This window comes from Pempheris klunzingeri, chromosome 8 (genome assembly GCF_042242105.1).
Source record: "Pempheris klunzingeri isolate RE-2024b chromosome 8, fPemKlu1.hap1, whole genome shotgun sequence".
Lineage (NCBI taxonomy): Eukaryota > Metazoa > Chordata > Actinopteri > Acropomatiformes > Pempheridae > Pempheris > Pempheris klunzingeri.
In genome coordinates, this window is record NC_092019.1 from 12441902 (window position 1) to 12456856 (window position 14955).

The following is a 14955-nucleotide window of genomic DNA, read 5'->3' on the forward strand; positions in this document are numbered from 1 at the left end:
TGTATTACTGTATGACGCTCTAACAGTGTCTGATTATAGTGTCAGAATATGAACGGCGGGAGCGCTGATTATGGATGGTTTACAGTAACAACACTGTAGCCACGGCAACACACCGAGTACTGGTTACACCCAGCTATACATGATTACAGGAAACCTGACTCATGAATTTTTCAATAAATTAATTAGGACCAGGGCTGTCATGAATGCACTTAATCACCGTCAGCCTGTCTCAGACAGCCGCACGGTCGGACCATTAGGATATATAATCAGCCAGAGCTCCAGGTCTGAGATGAGCTCCAAGGGCCTGTGCCAGTAATAGCAGTGAATCATGTGGAAGGACGCGTAACATCCCATTAATCAATCAAACTTAAAGACAAGGCTAAAGGTGTTTCAATTGTGGACATACACTGATTTGTCCAGATAGAAGACGGAATACCTTTGTGATTTCAGCCTCTCAAATATCAGGGTTTCCTCCTTTTCTCTGATTCGTATCACTGAGAACTGAATATATCTTCGTTCGGAACTATTGTTTGGAGCAAACAAGACATTTGAAGTCTTTAGCTTGAGCTTTCTCAGCATTTCAAATTTTTTTCTGACATCTAATACAGTAGTTGATTTAATCTTTTACTAATTTGTGAACAGTATGATCCTGGATGAGGTGTGTACATGACACAATATCCAGGTTTCTAGCCAGTTAGCGTGTCAATGTTGGGATACTCCAAAAACCAGATCATAGCTGAGATACTAGTCTGCATGTAAACAAAGAGATTTAATTGGCCAACTGATGTCAAAAGTAACGTCTTACCTCCTTCAGCGCGTCCTTCCGCCACTGTGCCATAATTCGTGGGTGCCACCATTGTTCTACTCTGCGTCGGGTCTCTGTTCGATAGTCCTTCTCCCACACTCCTGTCTCACTGAACAGGGTGCGGGTGCAGGGGCACAGGAGGCGCAGGACTGGGCTCAGGACGCCAGCCCTGGTTTGGCCAGACGGGGCAACACTGAGTGGAAACAGAGCGAGCCTTCGCACTGAGACCTGCATGGTTCTGACACCTAAAACAAAACAGGGACGGATGCAGTGAACGGGCAGGTGATGGACAAGATGAAGGTGCTGTTGGTACCCTATAAAATACTGGGGTTTCTCAAGTTTTTTTCTCCAAAAGTGATGTGACAAATTCAGGTAAGATCACATATAACATGATCCAACTGATAGTGAGAACTATCTTGATTATCAATTCAGCATTTATCTAGCAAAAAATTCCAAACATCTGCTGGTTTAGGCTTCTTAAATGTGGAGATTTGCTGCTTTTCTTTGTTTTACGTCACTAAAATGTAAGTTTATTCGGCTTTTGGTTCAGAGTAACAAGTAATTCAGTCACTTTGTGTGATTCTTTGCTGACATTTTATAGATAAAGACTAGAATTCAAAGAATACAAATATTCAGCAGAATGATAAATAATGAATGAATAAATGAATAATTTTTAGTTGCAGCACTAAATTGATGCTTTTTTATGTTTTACACAAAAACTTGCATAACATTTTCAAAATCAGAATCAGAATCCGCCTTATTGGCCAAGTATGTGAACACATACAAGGAATTTGACTGCTCTTGTGTACGTACACATAATCAGACAAAAACACACATTTAACTTAAGCAAATGAAATAATCATTTATAGTCTTTGTACAATGCAGATATGTGAATATATATATAAGTATAGGTGTAAAAAACTATGACAAACGGTGTAAAAATGACAGTAGTGCAATCAGGGATTCAATCACTTAAATAACTGACATGTGATCACATCACTATGACTGAAAAGCTAAAAAAACAGATTATATAATACTGAATAATCGTCCACCACTGAGTATTTTCTAGTTTGTTTAGCAGAGTCTTATCAGACATCTGGACCACTTTGATTCAGTATCATCACTTTCAAGTTCCCCCCCTGAAGCTTTAGAGATGCATTTTGGATTCAGGCCTCCACAAGGATCTCCGCTCAAAGAAAACAACACCTATACAAGCTAAAATCATGCAGGCTACTTTCTAATGCCGGTAACTACAGGCCACATATGGTCACTACACTGTATAACAAGCCACAACATGTCATCCACTGAAACGCTCTGATGTATGCAGTGCCCTTAAAAATCCAACAAGGCTATTACATATCGACAGCTTGGAGTCTCTGGGACTAAACAGCACATGTGCGTCCACTTGTTGAGAGTGCAGTGATTGACGGCTCGGCTCCTCGTATTTTCTATCACCACTGCTGTTTCACAGTCTGTGTTCTTTGCACCACGTCACTCACACAACAACGTGATTTTGTGAAATAAGAGGTTTATTCAGCGAGATGTGATTACGGTCTGCCTCGCTGTGAGGCTCTGGACAGGCTGTTCTTATTAAGCCGCCTGCCGCCCGCTCAGATGTGAGAATGACATTTTCGATCAACTGATTTGCAGTTATTCAGTGATTTCTCAGCTTCGAATCTTCCCTGCAGTTTTATACTTTTTTTTTTTTCCTCCCACATCATCTGAGCGGACGTTGCTGCTTCCAGAAAATGTCAATCAAGGTTTGCAATTACTTGTAGGTAAAAAGGGCAAAATACTGCATCATAGGAATGTCAAAAGCAGGATAATTAAGGAGATTTGTGAATAATAAATGGCAGTTAATCACTCTTAAAACTAACAACTTAACATAACAACTGATTTAATGTGGGCTAGTTAAAAAAAAGGCATGAATACCACAGTTAGGTGAGACTTCCCTACGGCTCAATGTAGGTCAGACAGTCAACGGCATGTAAGAAGAAACAATCTGACCTAAATTTGTCTTCTACACACACACACACACACACACACAAACATGTACATAAACACAGTTTCCAAGGTAACCTGAGGTATCCGCACAGTCTCTTCCTCCTTGGCGGCGGAGGACAACTGCTGCTAACCTGAACTGTCAAGAGAATATTTTCACAGCAGTGACGCATCTGGATCTCAGACAGCGAGACCTTTATAGCTGCTGAGCGGAAGTGATGATCAGAACGCCATGACACCAGAACGCAATGAAGATGTAAATTAGGTGAACAAAGATTGTGACTGTTTATCTACAGCTGAGGAGGAAAAGGTTATCCAGTATCCTTTGATTTTTCAAAAATACAACGTTAGTGTAGAGAGAGAGAGAGAGCTCAGCGCAGAGGTGGAGAAATGAATGGAGATCACTGGCAGAGTTTTTGAATGAAAAGACAATCAAATGCAATAAACTTCAAGTCTCTGCATCTTTTCCCAGCCCTGAAGATATTACTGACTCGGGTGGACAAATCTTTTGGGGATATCTCTGAGCTTTTCTCTCTAAATGAGCGTAAAACAAGTGATAAGTGCTCTCTCCTCTCCTCTCCGCCGCCCACCTGCTTATGGGAATGTGTTGTTCACTAAATTCTCTCGAGTATAACCTAAGCATCACAGCAGCCAACGCTCCTCCCTCCAGGCTGAGGCTGGGAGAGCCGAGCACTCAAGGTTGTGTGCATCTCTGAAGGTGCAAGTGAGTGGGCTGAGGCGAGAGACTGAGAAAATGTTTCTATGGAGACTGGGCTCATCCATCCGGGCGTCTCCTGTAACGAGTGACTGAAAACTTCTGCCGTGGGAGCAGATGCAGCAGAGGAAGACGATGCTTCTCCTGTGTTATTGGCCATGTCTACAGCCAAATAATACAGTGAATGCCTGTTTAGTCACGATATCCATCTTACAAATTGTCTTGTGTCAAAAATGTGCTGCGAATGAGCAGAAAGAAATAACTCGATTAAATACCTGACAAAGTATCAGCAACTATCTTGACAAGCTGGTCACTTTTTTCTGCTTCAAGTTTGTCGAGTGAGAAGATTAAAAGAGCTGTAAGTTGAATACTTTTAAAGTTTTTCACTGTTTTCTGACATTTTAAGACCAAATGATAAAGTAATCAACATATTAATAAATACTCCAAGTTATCACTAATTGCAGCCCAGCTTCCCCTTCTTTACACATTAACCTACAATTAGAGCTGGTAACTAAATATTTTTTATCAATTTACCTCTAAATCGTGATAAAACTGTAATGCTGTTTGTGCCATTATGTGGAGAAAATTGATGATAGTTTTACTTTACATGATGGGTCAAATATTCAAGAGTCAAACACACTTAACCATCAATTAATCGCAACACAAATGTAACCTCTCAGCACCAGACTATAGAAACAGGCTTTCTTCATCTTCGTGTATTGAAACAGGTTGTACTTAAAACATCCTTTATGGCAGCATGGCATTGATTAACATTATAACGTCCTGATGGAAAGTCTGTTAGCTAAAAATAAGAAACCCTGTCATACCTGTTTATAAAGCTACCTGTTCAGACCTGTTTATGCTCTTCTATCTGACGCCACTTGAACGCTTTATACCTCTTGTTTCCTGGCTGAGCGCTCACAGGAGCTAAAGTCCAGATAAACCTTCGGCTTTTTAGCTACTTACTGATTTATTTCCGGGTCCTTTATTTCTGCGTTATGGTCGTTGTGACATAAATCCAATAATCCATGTTATAAATGTCAAACTCAGCCTTTAAAAACGCTGTAAATGACCTGTTTTCCCTCTGTCACGACTTCAGCATAGGCGCAGCCATCTTGGATTTGAATCAACTTTATTAACACGGCGGACAATGACAACAAAACCAGCGTGGTTTGTACAGCACGTTTATCATTGACTTTATGTGACACCTTCCATTCAGACTGACTGACAGACAGTGTGACAGTGTGTGTGTGTGTGTGTGTGTGTGTGTGTCACAGCGTCATTGTTGATTTTAGAGTGATGGCTCTGCTGGTTACCTTAGCAACGCCGTAATCTCCCTCCTCTTAATATTATTTTTCATTTTTTTTAAAAATCACTTTTTTTTTAAGATCAGTTAAATTACTGCCCCCAGTCACAGAAAGCTGAAATAACCCGAATATGCAAAATTCACAGAGCAAATGATGTTCATTTAAGATCTTCTGTTAGATTTGTAATCCTGTTTAATTTATAAAAGGTTGACATTGTCAATATTAATGGAACATAAATGATGAACTAATGATTTATAGATTATAGATTATAGATTATAGAACAACATTTCGGTTGTCAGGTTGTGAAAAATCTCTATTAACTGTGTCGTTATTATCAAGTAACAATGCAGTAAATATGATGTATTCATTGATATTGAGCTACTAAGACTGTAATTATAAATGTTAATAAGTTGTAAATAAATGGATTTCGGTCCAGATGCTCTTCTACAGATGGTGACCAGTCAAGTGTCACTGGAGTTTTCTGTTTTACAGAAACTACTTTTTAAGGGCAACTTACTTGTTTAACCTTCTAGTGTGCTGTTTTTAAGCTCCTTTTATCTTTGATGTTCAAATGTACAAAGTAAATAAACTCAAATGGTAGTCTCACATGAGGAGAATTACATAAAACATGACACAAATAATTCCATGACACAAATTTCCTGCCAACCGCACCACAAGTATCCTTAGCAGGAGCTTTCATTTCACGTGATTTCTAAGAGGAGCACTATTTCTTTGATGCAAACTTCCAGCGTTAAGTGATTGCAGACTGAGAGAGAACCCCCCACTCTCTCTCATCTTCATCACAGAGCAGAGAGACTCTGAGGAGGAAGGTGATGAGGAGGAGGCAGCGTCTCATCAGAGCCTCTTTTCTCCGAGCTCTCCCCGTGGTTCTCACCTTTGATCTGATGTGCTGGCAGAAGCAGTGAAGGAGGGATGAAGTCAGAGAGCCGCTGAGGGAAGAGAAAAAGGAGGGTGGGGTATCATTAACAGGAGATTGAGAGAGTTCCTCAGCCTGACGTCAGAGAGCTAAACCTTGGGCTCTGCTCCGGCCTGCAGTCGTATATCAGAGTTAAATGGGTGCCTCCGCTCAGGGCACAACAGGATGTGGCTGAAGAGGAGGAATGAGAGAGGGAAATGGGTTTTTGACACAGTTGAGACACTAACTCTCCACATGCAGCCAAAGATCTGTCTGATCTGCAGATACAGAGGGAGGATCCCTGATGGATGAATCTGAGACTCACTTCCTTGCCGTTACAGTATTTCACGGAGAGCTGCAGGCGCTACTGAAAACTGGCATTTTTATTATCTGTTCATAATTGAAATTCCAGCTGAGATCCTGGAAAAGAAATACCAACACATATTGGAAAGCATGCCCATATATCCAGCTCAATTTCGTCTTGATGTTTCACTCTGAAATGCTTTTTAAAAGTGAGTAAAATCAAAGTATACCCACATGAAGGGTGGAAAAGGGGTGTGCTAAGGGCAAAACGAGGTCAGCTTGAAGGTCACTTTTTCACTGAGGTGCTTTTCATGTTTAGAGTCAAGGTAGCTGATTGAAGTGAAGCAGATCTGAAGCAGCGGAGCATGTGGAGTCACTGTGGGTATGACTGGTGTTACCTTCACTCGTTTAAAACACAGACACATCTCAAAGCTTACAGGTTTAAACTGTACAATTAATATCATGTACTCTGATGACCAATTAGTACAAAATCCCTCAGTCTCTTTGTGCTTAATTCATGTTATTTCATGGAAAAAAGGTTAGATGAAAAAAAAAAAAAAGACAATTACGTCTTGAGAATTAAAGCCACTTAAAACTTGATTTTAAGAATTATATGTTTAGTTGATTTTTTCTCCACGAGTCAAGTGAATTTCCCCAGTGTTGGATAAATAAAGTCGCTCTTATCTCTTATAACATATTTGTGACTTGATGGGGAACAATTAAAGATCAAGTTCAAACAAAAAGAAAACCAGTAACTCAGATAATCTGATTCGTCAGGGTTGTCTGGGTGTGGTTTTGACTGACATTAGCCTAACAACCTCACGACACTCATCGGATGGTCCTTGTTCAAATATCGCTAATTCCTGGCCCATAAAGGTCATAATGTCTTTTCAGCATAAATGTGTGTCCCCGGTGTGCCTAGAGATCACCAAACTCTGAGTAAAGACCGTCTAAATGTGTGTGAAAACAGGCTGTTTAGACATGGCCCCCTTATGATGTCATAAGGGTTTCTGTTGATCATGTGACCTCCACCAGCCCTTCAGCAGGCCGGCTGTCCCCTCTAAATGAAAACCTCCTCGCTGTCTGCCATTGTTTTTTCCTCACTAACGACAGCTACTGGTAACGCAAAGATGTCAAGCTTGCAGACTGTTCTGTTCTTCTAAATTCAAGCATTCAGACTGAAGCTGAAAACAGCTGCAGCAGCCATGTCTGCAATGATGAGCATAATGTGTTTTTAGAGCATTGAAGTACGTAAACGTGTTATAGTAGGACCTCCAAATACAGGTAGGAACTTTAAAATGAGAAGAATATGGGATCTTCAACCTCCCTGCACCTCCTGTATGTATTTCTGCAAATCACGAAAAAATAGATAAATAACACGGGAAAAAATCCCCTTTGGTGCTCAGAAGTATGGCGTTATATTCATTTCCAATTGAACCAGCCCTGGTAAAATCAGTAAGAAGAATACAAACAAGGAAATCTCTCACATGAAATAACCAACATTGTCTCTAACTTTTGCAGATTATTCTGTGCACAAAGAAGCTAATTGAAGAAAATATGTTCTCAGGGTCTTTAAGTAATCAACTCATGAAAAAAAAAAAAAAAGTTTTCTCCTAAACAGATGCTGTGAAATTTGACTGCTCCAGGTCAATATTATTTTTAAGTAACGCTCCTCAATGCGACATATAAGGGAAAATGATGGGATAACAGGAGCAGATGGAGGCTCATATCCTCAGGGAGCGTCTGAGTGAGCAAAGCCAATTTTTTTTGCAGGAAATCTGTGGAGAAACACACCGAAATAAAACATGGAACCACTTCTGTGAAAATTTCATCTTCTCTCCGGTTGCCAGCTTTGTCTCAATGTTCCACTTCTTTATATTTCACTCATATTAACAGTTTAAAAAACTGCATGGCATCATTCCTCAGTTTGATGGAAAAGTCTTTTAATCATTTATTTTTGGTTGCATTAAAGCTGTGCGTTTTTGGACCGCTACATTGCCTTTGAGTCTCAGGTACAAGCGGCCTCTGTTGTTTTTCAAACAAATCACTTTTGAAAGCAACCAATCATCCTCCTTTTCCGCCCACATCCGCCTCCCCGTTCCCACCATGACAAACAACCCATGGTAATCACCCCCTCTCTCCCTGTTTTGGAGGACGATTGCATTTCACCAGCAGAGAACCAGATGACAAACGACCACAAAGAGCGGCCGGAGCAGCAATGCCTTAGGTAGAAAGCAGATGAGGGGAGAACGAGGGGGGCTGACTTGTCTTCACCTGTCCAAGGTGACCTTTCGTGGACGGGTGTGTGTGATTCACAATCCACATCCAGTGAGAAGTAGGCCGAACGGCGCCACGTAGAAGCAATCTCACACCATCTCAGCTCCCAGAGCCCAGCAAGGAGCAGGTTGATACGTCTCCACCCGTGGTTCAGAGAGCCTGAAAAGTGTGATGTTATTTCCTGGGCCTATTTCACAGACAGACAGACCCTCGCTTATCTGCTCTCGTGGAAGATAAAGACCTCGGAGAGACACATGGTGGCACAGAGGAGATGAGGAGGATCTGGATCTGAGACATGATGTTAAAGAATCTGCTGAGAAGTGTCTGGCAGCATCACTCCCCATCCTGATCTTTCCTGCTGCGTGATTTTCCCTCATCAGACAAGCTTTTCTGCAAAAATAAACATTTATCATGTCTTCTCTCTGGCTGTCCAGCCACTTTGCCTGACTTCAGAGCAGCTTCTTGGCAATTAATGTTACTAATTAGTGTACAACTCCCCAGTTCTACAGATCTCTCTGCAGACCGGCTGTAAGAGAGACTCGGCTGGCAACCTCATTAGGATGCGAGTACACTGATTTTTAAACTGTCCTCGAGCAAAAATTTAATTTCTACATGTGTTCATTACCATTTTAATCACTCTCACTTAAAGGTTAACGAGGAGTTAGAGAGGCTAACTTTATACTATTGGAGTAATGAGGATTCATTAAATCATATGAGGACAAAACAACATACAGTTTAAATATGAGCTTTGGGTGAAAGTAACTCAGGCTATTACTCGAGTATGGTGCAGTACGAAAGCTTAATTTTGATATACACTCATACTTTATATACCACTCCACTGCATTTCAGAGTTAACTTTACTTTTTAATCAACTACATTTATATGATATCTGGTTCAAACTCATACAATTCACTTTATTTGAGGAGAATTATCTGCATAGCATCAGTACTATATTAGAAGCAGTCCTGGCAGTCACATTTTACATTTTTAGATCCAGAGTGATCGACTGCAGTATCACAATGCTGACCACATTTTAATATATCAGCAACTACTGTATAGTCCAGCGATGTAATAAAACACTCTGCACTCAACTCACTGTGATGATTTTTTTTAACTTTTTAATACTAAGGTACATTATGCTGATAATAAGTCTGTATTTTTACTCAAGAATATTTGATGGGAAGTCAATTAAGGAGCCATTAACAAAGGTTATCTGATAAGTAAATTAAACCTCATATGTAAAATCAGAGAAGTGGCCATTTAAATTCATCCGACACTGAATCTTAGTAATATATGAGCTGATTTGCGAAACATTTGGAATATTAGATTCGTCACGTCCATCTCTGTGTCTTATGGTCACTCAGCTCTTTGTGAGCAGGTCCCACTCTGACTAATGTTTCGTTCAGTTGTGTGAGACATTGTTTTTGATGGACAGGACCTGAACGCAGCATTGTTATTGTTATTTGTGCCTGATCTGATCTCCTGTAATATTCTCAGCACTGACACCAAACATGACAATAATAACAATGATGATGTTTTATTGTTATCAACTGAACCAGACCTTATATTTCTTCTGGCGATTATTATTTGTTGCCGTGGTGATGAGTCCTGGCTGTGATTGGAGGCATATGACAGGAGAAAGACAGGATTCACCGGGCTCTGGTGTGAAAGGGGAGCCTGGACACTGCGGCTGTGAGGCTGCACATACTGAACCCTCAACTTCTAATTAAAGCAGTTTGTCTGTGTGAGCCGGTGGGTCAGACTAATGCTATCTGATCCGGCACAGGGCTACTGAAGGCCAGCCAGGAGCCGCTAACAGGTCCTCCCTCTGGTTTCCTGAATAAAGAGCCACATTTTGAGAAAATGAATCTTTCATACATTCTCCTTTGGCACAAGAGACTTTTATCTTAGTCCCATTTGCATTTTTGTCACCAAAGCAATTTACATTTTTATAGCATAATTAATGAACAAGAAAGTCATTTACATTTTCTTGCTCTGTGCACCAGAACACGGTCTGAAGCATATCTGATGTAGAGGGACCAGCATTTGGAAACGTGTGGGAGTGTTTTGAGCACCAGAGAGACGTCTGAGTGTGCAAAAAGAGAACCAAACAACTACATGATTGTTTTAGAGCAAAAGTTGAGTAGAAGACGCTGTCTTAATCAAACGGAGACAAGGGGACGGGGGCTTTCAGGTGCAAATTGAGGCCAAAGCGTCTTTCACTTCAGCTCGCCCTCACATCAAATACATGGAGGCAGGCCTCCAGAGCAAATTACACCATTTACACGGCACAGAGGAAAACAATTCATACAAGTGGCATTCATATTTCCTCGGCTGCAAAGATGAAAGAGAATAATTCATCACGATTTTGCCTCTGGTCAATGACCCAATTCTGTCAATAGCTTATTATGTTTTCTGATGTATTATGTAGACATTGTTGCATTATGTAGATTGGTAACAGGCATAATCATTTCCCCATTTAAAGCCATATCTCTCTTTAAAAAGTGTTTACCAGAAACAACATGCTTACTTACAGCTGAGTGATTGTCGAGTGGGGATTATATATCTTCTCTATCTTTTCTATCGAGTGTGCTGCACAAGACCAGGTCAAGAGTACATTTTGTTCAAATTCTGCAAAGATTGTTTCGTATGAAAAGAGGCGGTAGGAAGTGAAATATCAGCTTCGACACCGTAGATCAAACAACCACACACAGGCAAACATACATTATTTTATGTGAAATACATTCTACACTTCTCAAAACCCATTTTTACAGACTTGCTATTATGTGATGTTGTCTTTTTCACGTCTTTTATGTCTCTTCAATCTGAGTTGGTTTCTATCTTTTACTTTTTCTATTTTTCTAATGTTTTATTATTGCTCTTTATTTGTTTGTATTTATACTTGCACTTTTTTAATGTTTTAATGTCTTCTATCTGCTCGCCGCTGTTTTTGTCTTTTCATTCTTGTTTTAAATTCATTTTTAATCCTAGCTTTTGTTTGGCTTCACTGTTCGGCTCTCTGATGTTATATTGTTCTTTAAGTAACCTGTTTTGCTTTGTCTGTCAATGCACTTTGTAAACTCTGTTTTTAAAGGTGCTACACGAATAAAGTTATTATTGTTATTATGTACCTGGATATAGAGAGATCTCCAATGCAACAGCACCTAGTAAAATGTAGGTATTAAATAAGACGTCATGATAAAGTGACGCTGTGCGCGGTCCTGGCCTCTCTCTGTCCTGTTGTCATCTTTAGGAGACAGTGCTGACTGTGAGCACAGTGTGTCAACGCTGGCTCGCAGTGACCGCAGCTTTGAAACCCTCCTTGCCAAAATGGATCAGGTGCTCGACCACTAGTCGTAATGCTTAAACTTTTATTAGACCTCCCCAAAATTGAGATTAACTGCAGCTGTGTCCCCGAGCTGTAATTTTGATCAGATTTGCTGCACCCGAAACACAAAGACAGCAGGGAGGGGACTGGGATGGGCGGTGGGGGCGACTGAGTCCTCGTCAGTAGCCAGGTGATAAACACTGTGTACAAAACCCCTGCTGCTGGAGCGCGGCGGAGGCACATGTTTATTGATGTGTGTGGCTGCCCCAGAGTGCACAATATGGCTGAGAGAAACAAACACCAACACGCAGAAAGCTCTCCGAGCAGAGAACAGATGAACAAACAAGCAGATGGATTAGGGACCATTGGGTTTATACCTCTCAGTGACGTTTTCATACACCAACTACAAATGAATGAAAATGTACGCTTACCTTGTAGTATTATTGCATTCGTCATTAAATCATTGCTTATATATGTGTGTGTATAGAAAACCGCCCAACACAAGGATTGTTTTAATCCAGTAAAGCACCCCAGTGATGCTGGGTAAAGTTAGCCCATTTTTGGGTTGATGCCGTATTGACCAAGCGATTTTTAGTGTACAGAAAAAAAGAAGTGATGTGAGATGACAATCATGAATCTATCATGCTGAATCCATCATAAAGGCAGTGAGGCTTTCTATTTTGAACCTTGAGTGTGCTGAATTATGGGCTTTGACATGTCAATCAAAAGTATTTTCTGTTTATATACAGTACATCACCATACAGTAGGTAACCATAGTAACTAGTCATGTATACAGCGCACAGAGTTAATTTCAAGACTGATTCTATAATTTTTTCCTGATTTTCAAGGGGAAACATTTTGTCAGAAGCACGTCATTGGAGTAGTTAGTTGTTATTGTAGATTGTGTGGAGACAGTATCAGGCTCCTGATCTGGATGTTTTTATCAACGAATGCTCTCAAATGGCAACATTTTCGCTTCCACATTTGAGACTGTTCTCATATCTCCACTGTTTGTGTGCAGTGTTTTATGTGGAACAAAGTGTGACAAATCTTGACATGAGAGAACAGCACTTTTGCCTCTTACTCCTGCTGAGGTGCTCTTGAGCAGCACGTCGCTGCTCCAGTGAGCTCAGTGAATCTACTCTGTTTACATGAAAGATCAGAAGTTAATCTTTCCTGCATGGCATGTAGATTAACTTCTGATCTTTTTGCTCAGATGAAGTAATATCAGTCAGAGGCACTGAAATCCCATCAAGTTTCTCATCCTACTGTGGCCTTTGTGGACACCAAAGCTCCATCACATGTAAACAGAAGTTTAGATGATTTACAAATGTGTTAAGCTTTAATTTCAGCATAAAAATACTCAATATCTCTTTCCTAGTATTGTGCCCATGTCATCTGCCACTTTGGGAGCTTCAGCACCAGACTGGCATCAGCCAGACAAAGAGTGGGGGGGGGGGTTGTGTTCAAATTGTGTTATTTCCTCTCCTCTCACTGACAAAGTTTAATGGAGCATGTGTATGTTGGGGCTGCTGATTGGAAGATGCGTGTTGGACAGCTCGTCCCTGCGCACTGGAGGCTCTCCCCTCACCACTCCCCTGTGTTTTCCTGCTCGGCGCTCACACCTGAAGTGGCAGAGGAGGAGTGAAGCTCGGAGCTGCGATGAAGGCAGCGCGCAGAGCTGCTCAGCCTGCCTCTCCTGTAAAGCGACTGCAGGGAGCGCGTTTGGAGAACAAGTCAGAGGGGACATATTAAAAGGGAGGGGGCTGGGATGCGCGCATGTGACAGGCGTTGGACGTTTCCATTTACAGCAGTCGGGCAAAGGAATTGAATCTGGGTGTTTTTGTTTTTTTTAAATCATCTTGAAACATTGCACGCCTCCTCCGTCGCCTGCGGATCGTCACAGCACCATGCGAGCAGGAGAGACGCGCCCTGTGCCATGCTGAACGACTCTCCGACTCTCCTGCTGGCTCTGACCGCGGTGGCCGGACTTCTCCAGCGATGCCAAGGCTGGAGCGACGAAGACCTCCTCCTGCCGCCCATCAACTCCTCCAACAGGTTCCTGGCCAACCTGGAGGTGGACGTGCGCTTCTCCAAGAGGTCTGTGGAGGAGAGCGAAGCCTCGCCCGACGCCTCCTCCCTGCAGACTCTGTCCCAGTGCAACGTGAGCGTCCAGAGACTCCAGCCCACCTCTCTGGTGGCCCACTGGGACAGCAGCTTCGGCTTCCAGTGTGATGTGCTCATCTACACCACCAACAACCACGGAAGGGCTTTTTTCTCCGCTTCTTTCAACAGGGCGATCTCGCCAGTCGTCATCGAGCACCTGGGGGTCACCGGGGGTCAGCAGGAGTTGCGGCTGTGCGTGGGCTGCGGGATGTCCCGGTACCGGAGGTTCGGTCAGGGCAGGTCGCGGGGCCAGCAGACCGGGGATCAGGTCGCTTTCTGCTGCGTGGATTTCAGCCTCGACGAGCTGAAGGGGGACAAAAGTTGGAGGTTGAACAGAAAGCCCATCGAGTCGACACTTGTGGCTTGTTTCATGACTCTGGTCATCATTGTGTGGAGTGTTGCTGCTCTCATATGGCCAGTGCCCATCATTGCAGGATTTCTGCCTAATGGGATGGAGCAGAGGAGACCCAGATAATTGAAATAATCTTTATTATGATTAGCCTGTGCTGCCTATACTATAATTGTAGCCATTCAACTGTTCACCCGAATGAATGAACTTTTAGAGGACTTTTTGATGAAATACTTTAGTTTTGGGTGTTTTTGACCTTTATTAGACCTCCTCCTCCTCTTTAGGACGACCAAGGTAAAGTATGATGGATTATTCTAGCCAATAGTAATCTATACTGGGACCAACACCAATGTGTTTTGTATACCCTTAGCCTTCCTATAGATTATGTCAGCGTAAACTGTGCAAACTTTTCTCTTTAAATAGTGTTTGTATAGTTTTTAATCTTTCTAGAAAGTTTTTGCCTTATCCCATGTGTAGGACTTTTGCACTGAAAACTGAACTTTAAAGTGTGCCGTCACATATATAACCTATAGTCATGTTCAAAGTAAATGTATTAGTTTTTTTCCAATACGCTCTGACAAGTAGATGTTGTTTATGACTGACTGAGAGAGGGTTTCAATATTTATATTGTTACATTTATAATGTCCAGTTCAATATACGTGCTTATTTGTATCCATGTTCCAGCGGTTTAAATGCAAATAAAATTGATTATAGGCTATAGGCCTGTCTCAGATTCTCTCTGACCTGTTCGCTGTAGCTTAACTCAATTTACTTCTGACTTCTTTCAA

At 41.6% G+C, this 14955-nt stretch overlaps 2 protein-coding genes across 2 annotated transcripts in view; one reads left to right on the forward strand and one right to left on the reverse strand.

The window, feature by feature from the left end:
* lars2 (leucyl-tRNA synthetase 2, mitochondrial) overlaps nt 1-4615 on the reverse strand; it is a 28941-nt gene extending 24326 nt beyond the window's left edge. Inside the window, exons 1-2 of the mRNA XM_070835255.1 lie at nt 4488-4615; nt 806-1050 (exon numbers count right to left, since the gene is read on the reverse strand). Of these exons, the coding sequence (XP_070691356.1) occupies nt 806-1039 (234 nt within the window). The 5' untranslated portion in view covers nt 1040-1050; nt 4488-4615. The remainder of the gene's footprint in view (nt 1-805; nt 1051-4487) is intronic.
* Nucleotides 4616-13500: 8885 nt separating this feature from the next.
* LOC139205650 (transmembrane protein 158) lies at nt 13501-14951 on the forward strand. Its single transcript, XM_070835927.1, has one exon. The coding sequence runs from the start codon at nt 13592-13594 to the stop codon at nt 14291-14293; it is 702 nt and encodes a 233-aa protein (XP_070692028.1). The 5' UTR covers nt 13501-13591; the 3' UTR covers nt 14294-14951.
* The last annotated feature ends 4 nt before the right edge of the window (nt 14952-14955 follow it).

Excerpts from the sequence above, each read along its gene's own strand:
- LOC139205650 (XM_070835927.1), top strand. The coding sequence starts at position 13,592 with ATGCTGAACGACTCTCCGACTCTCCTGCTGGCTCTGACCGCGGTGGCC.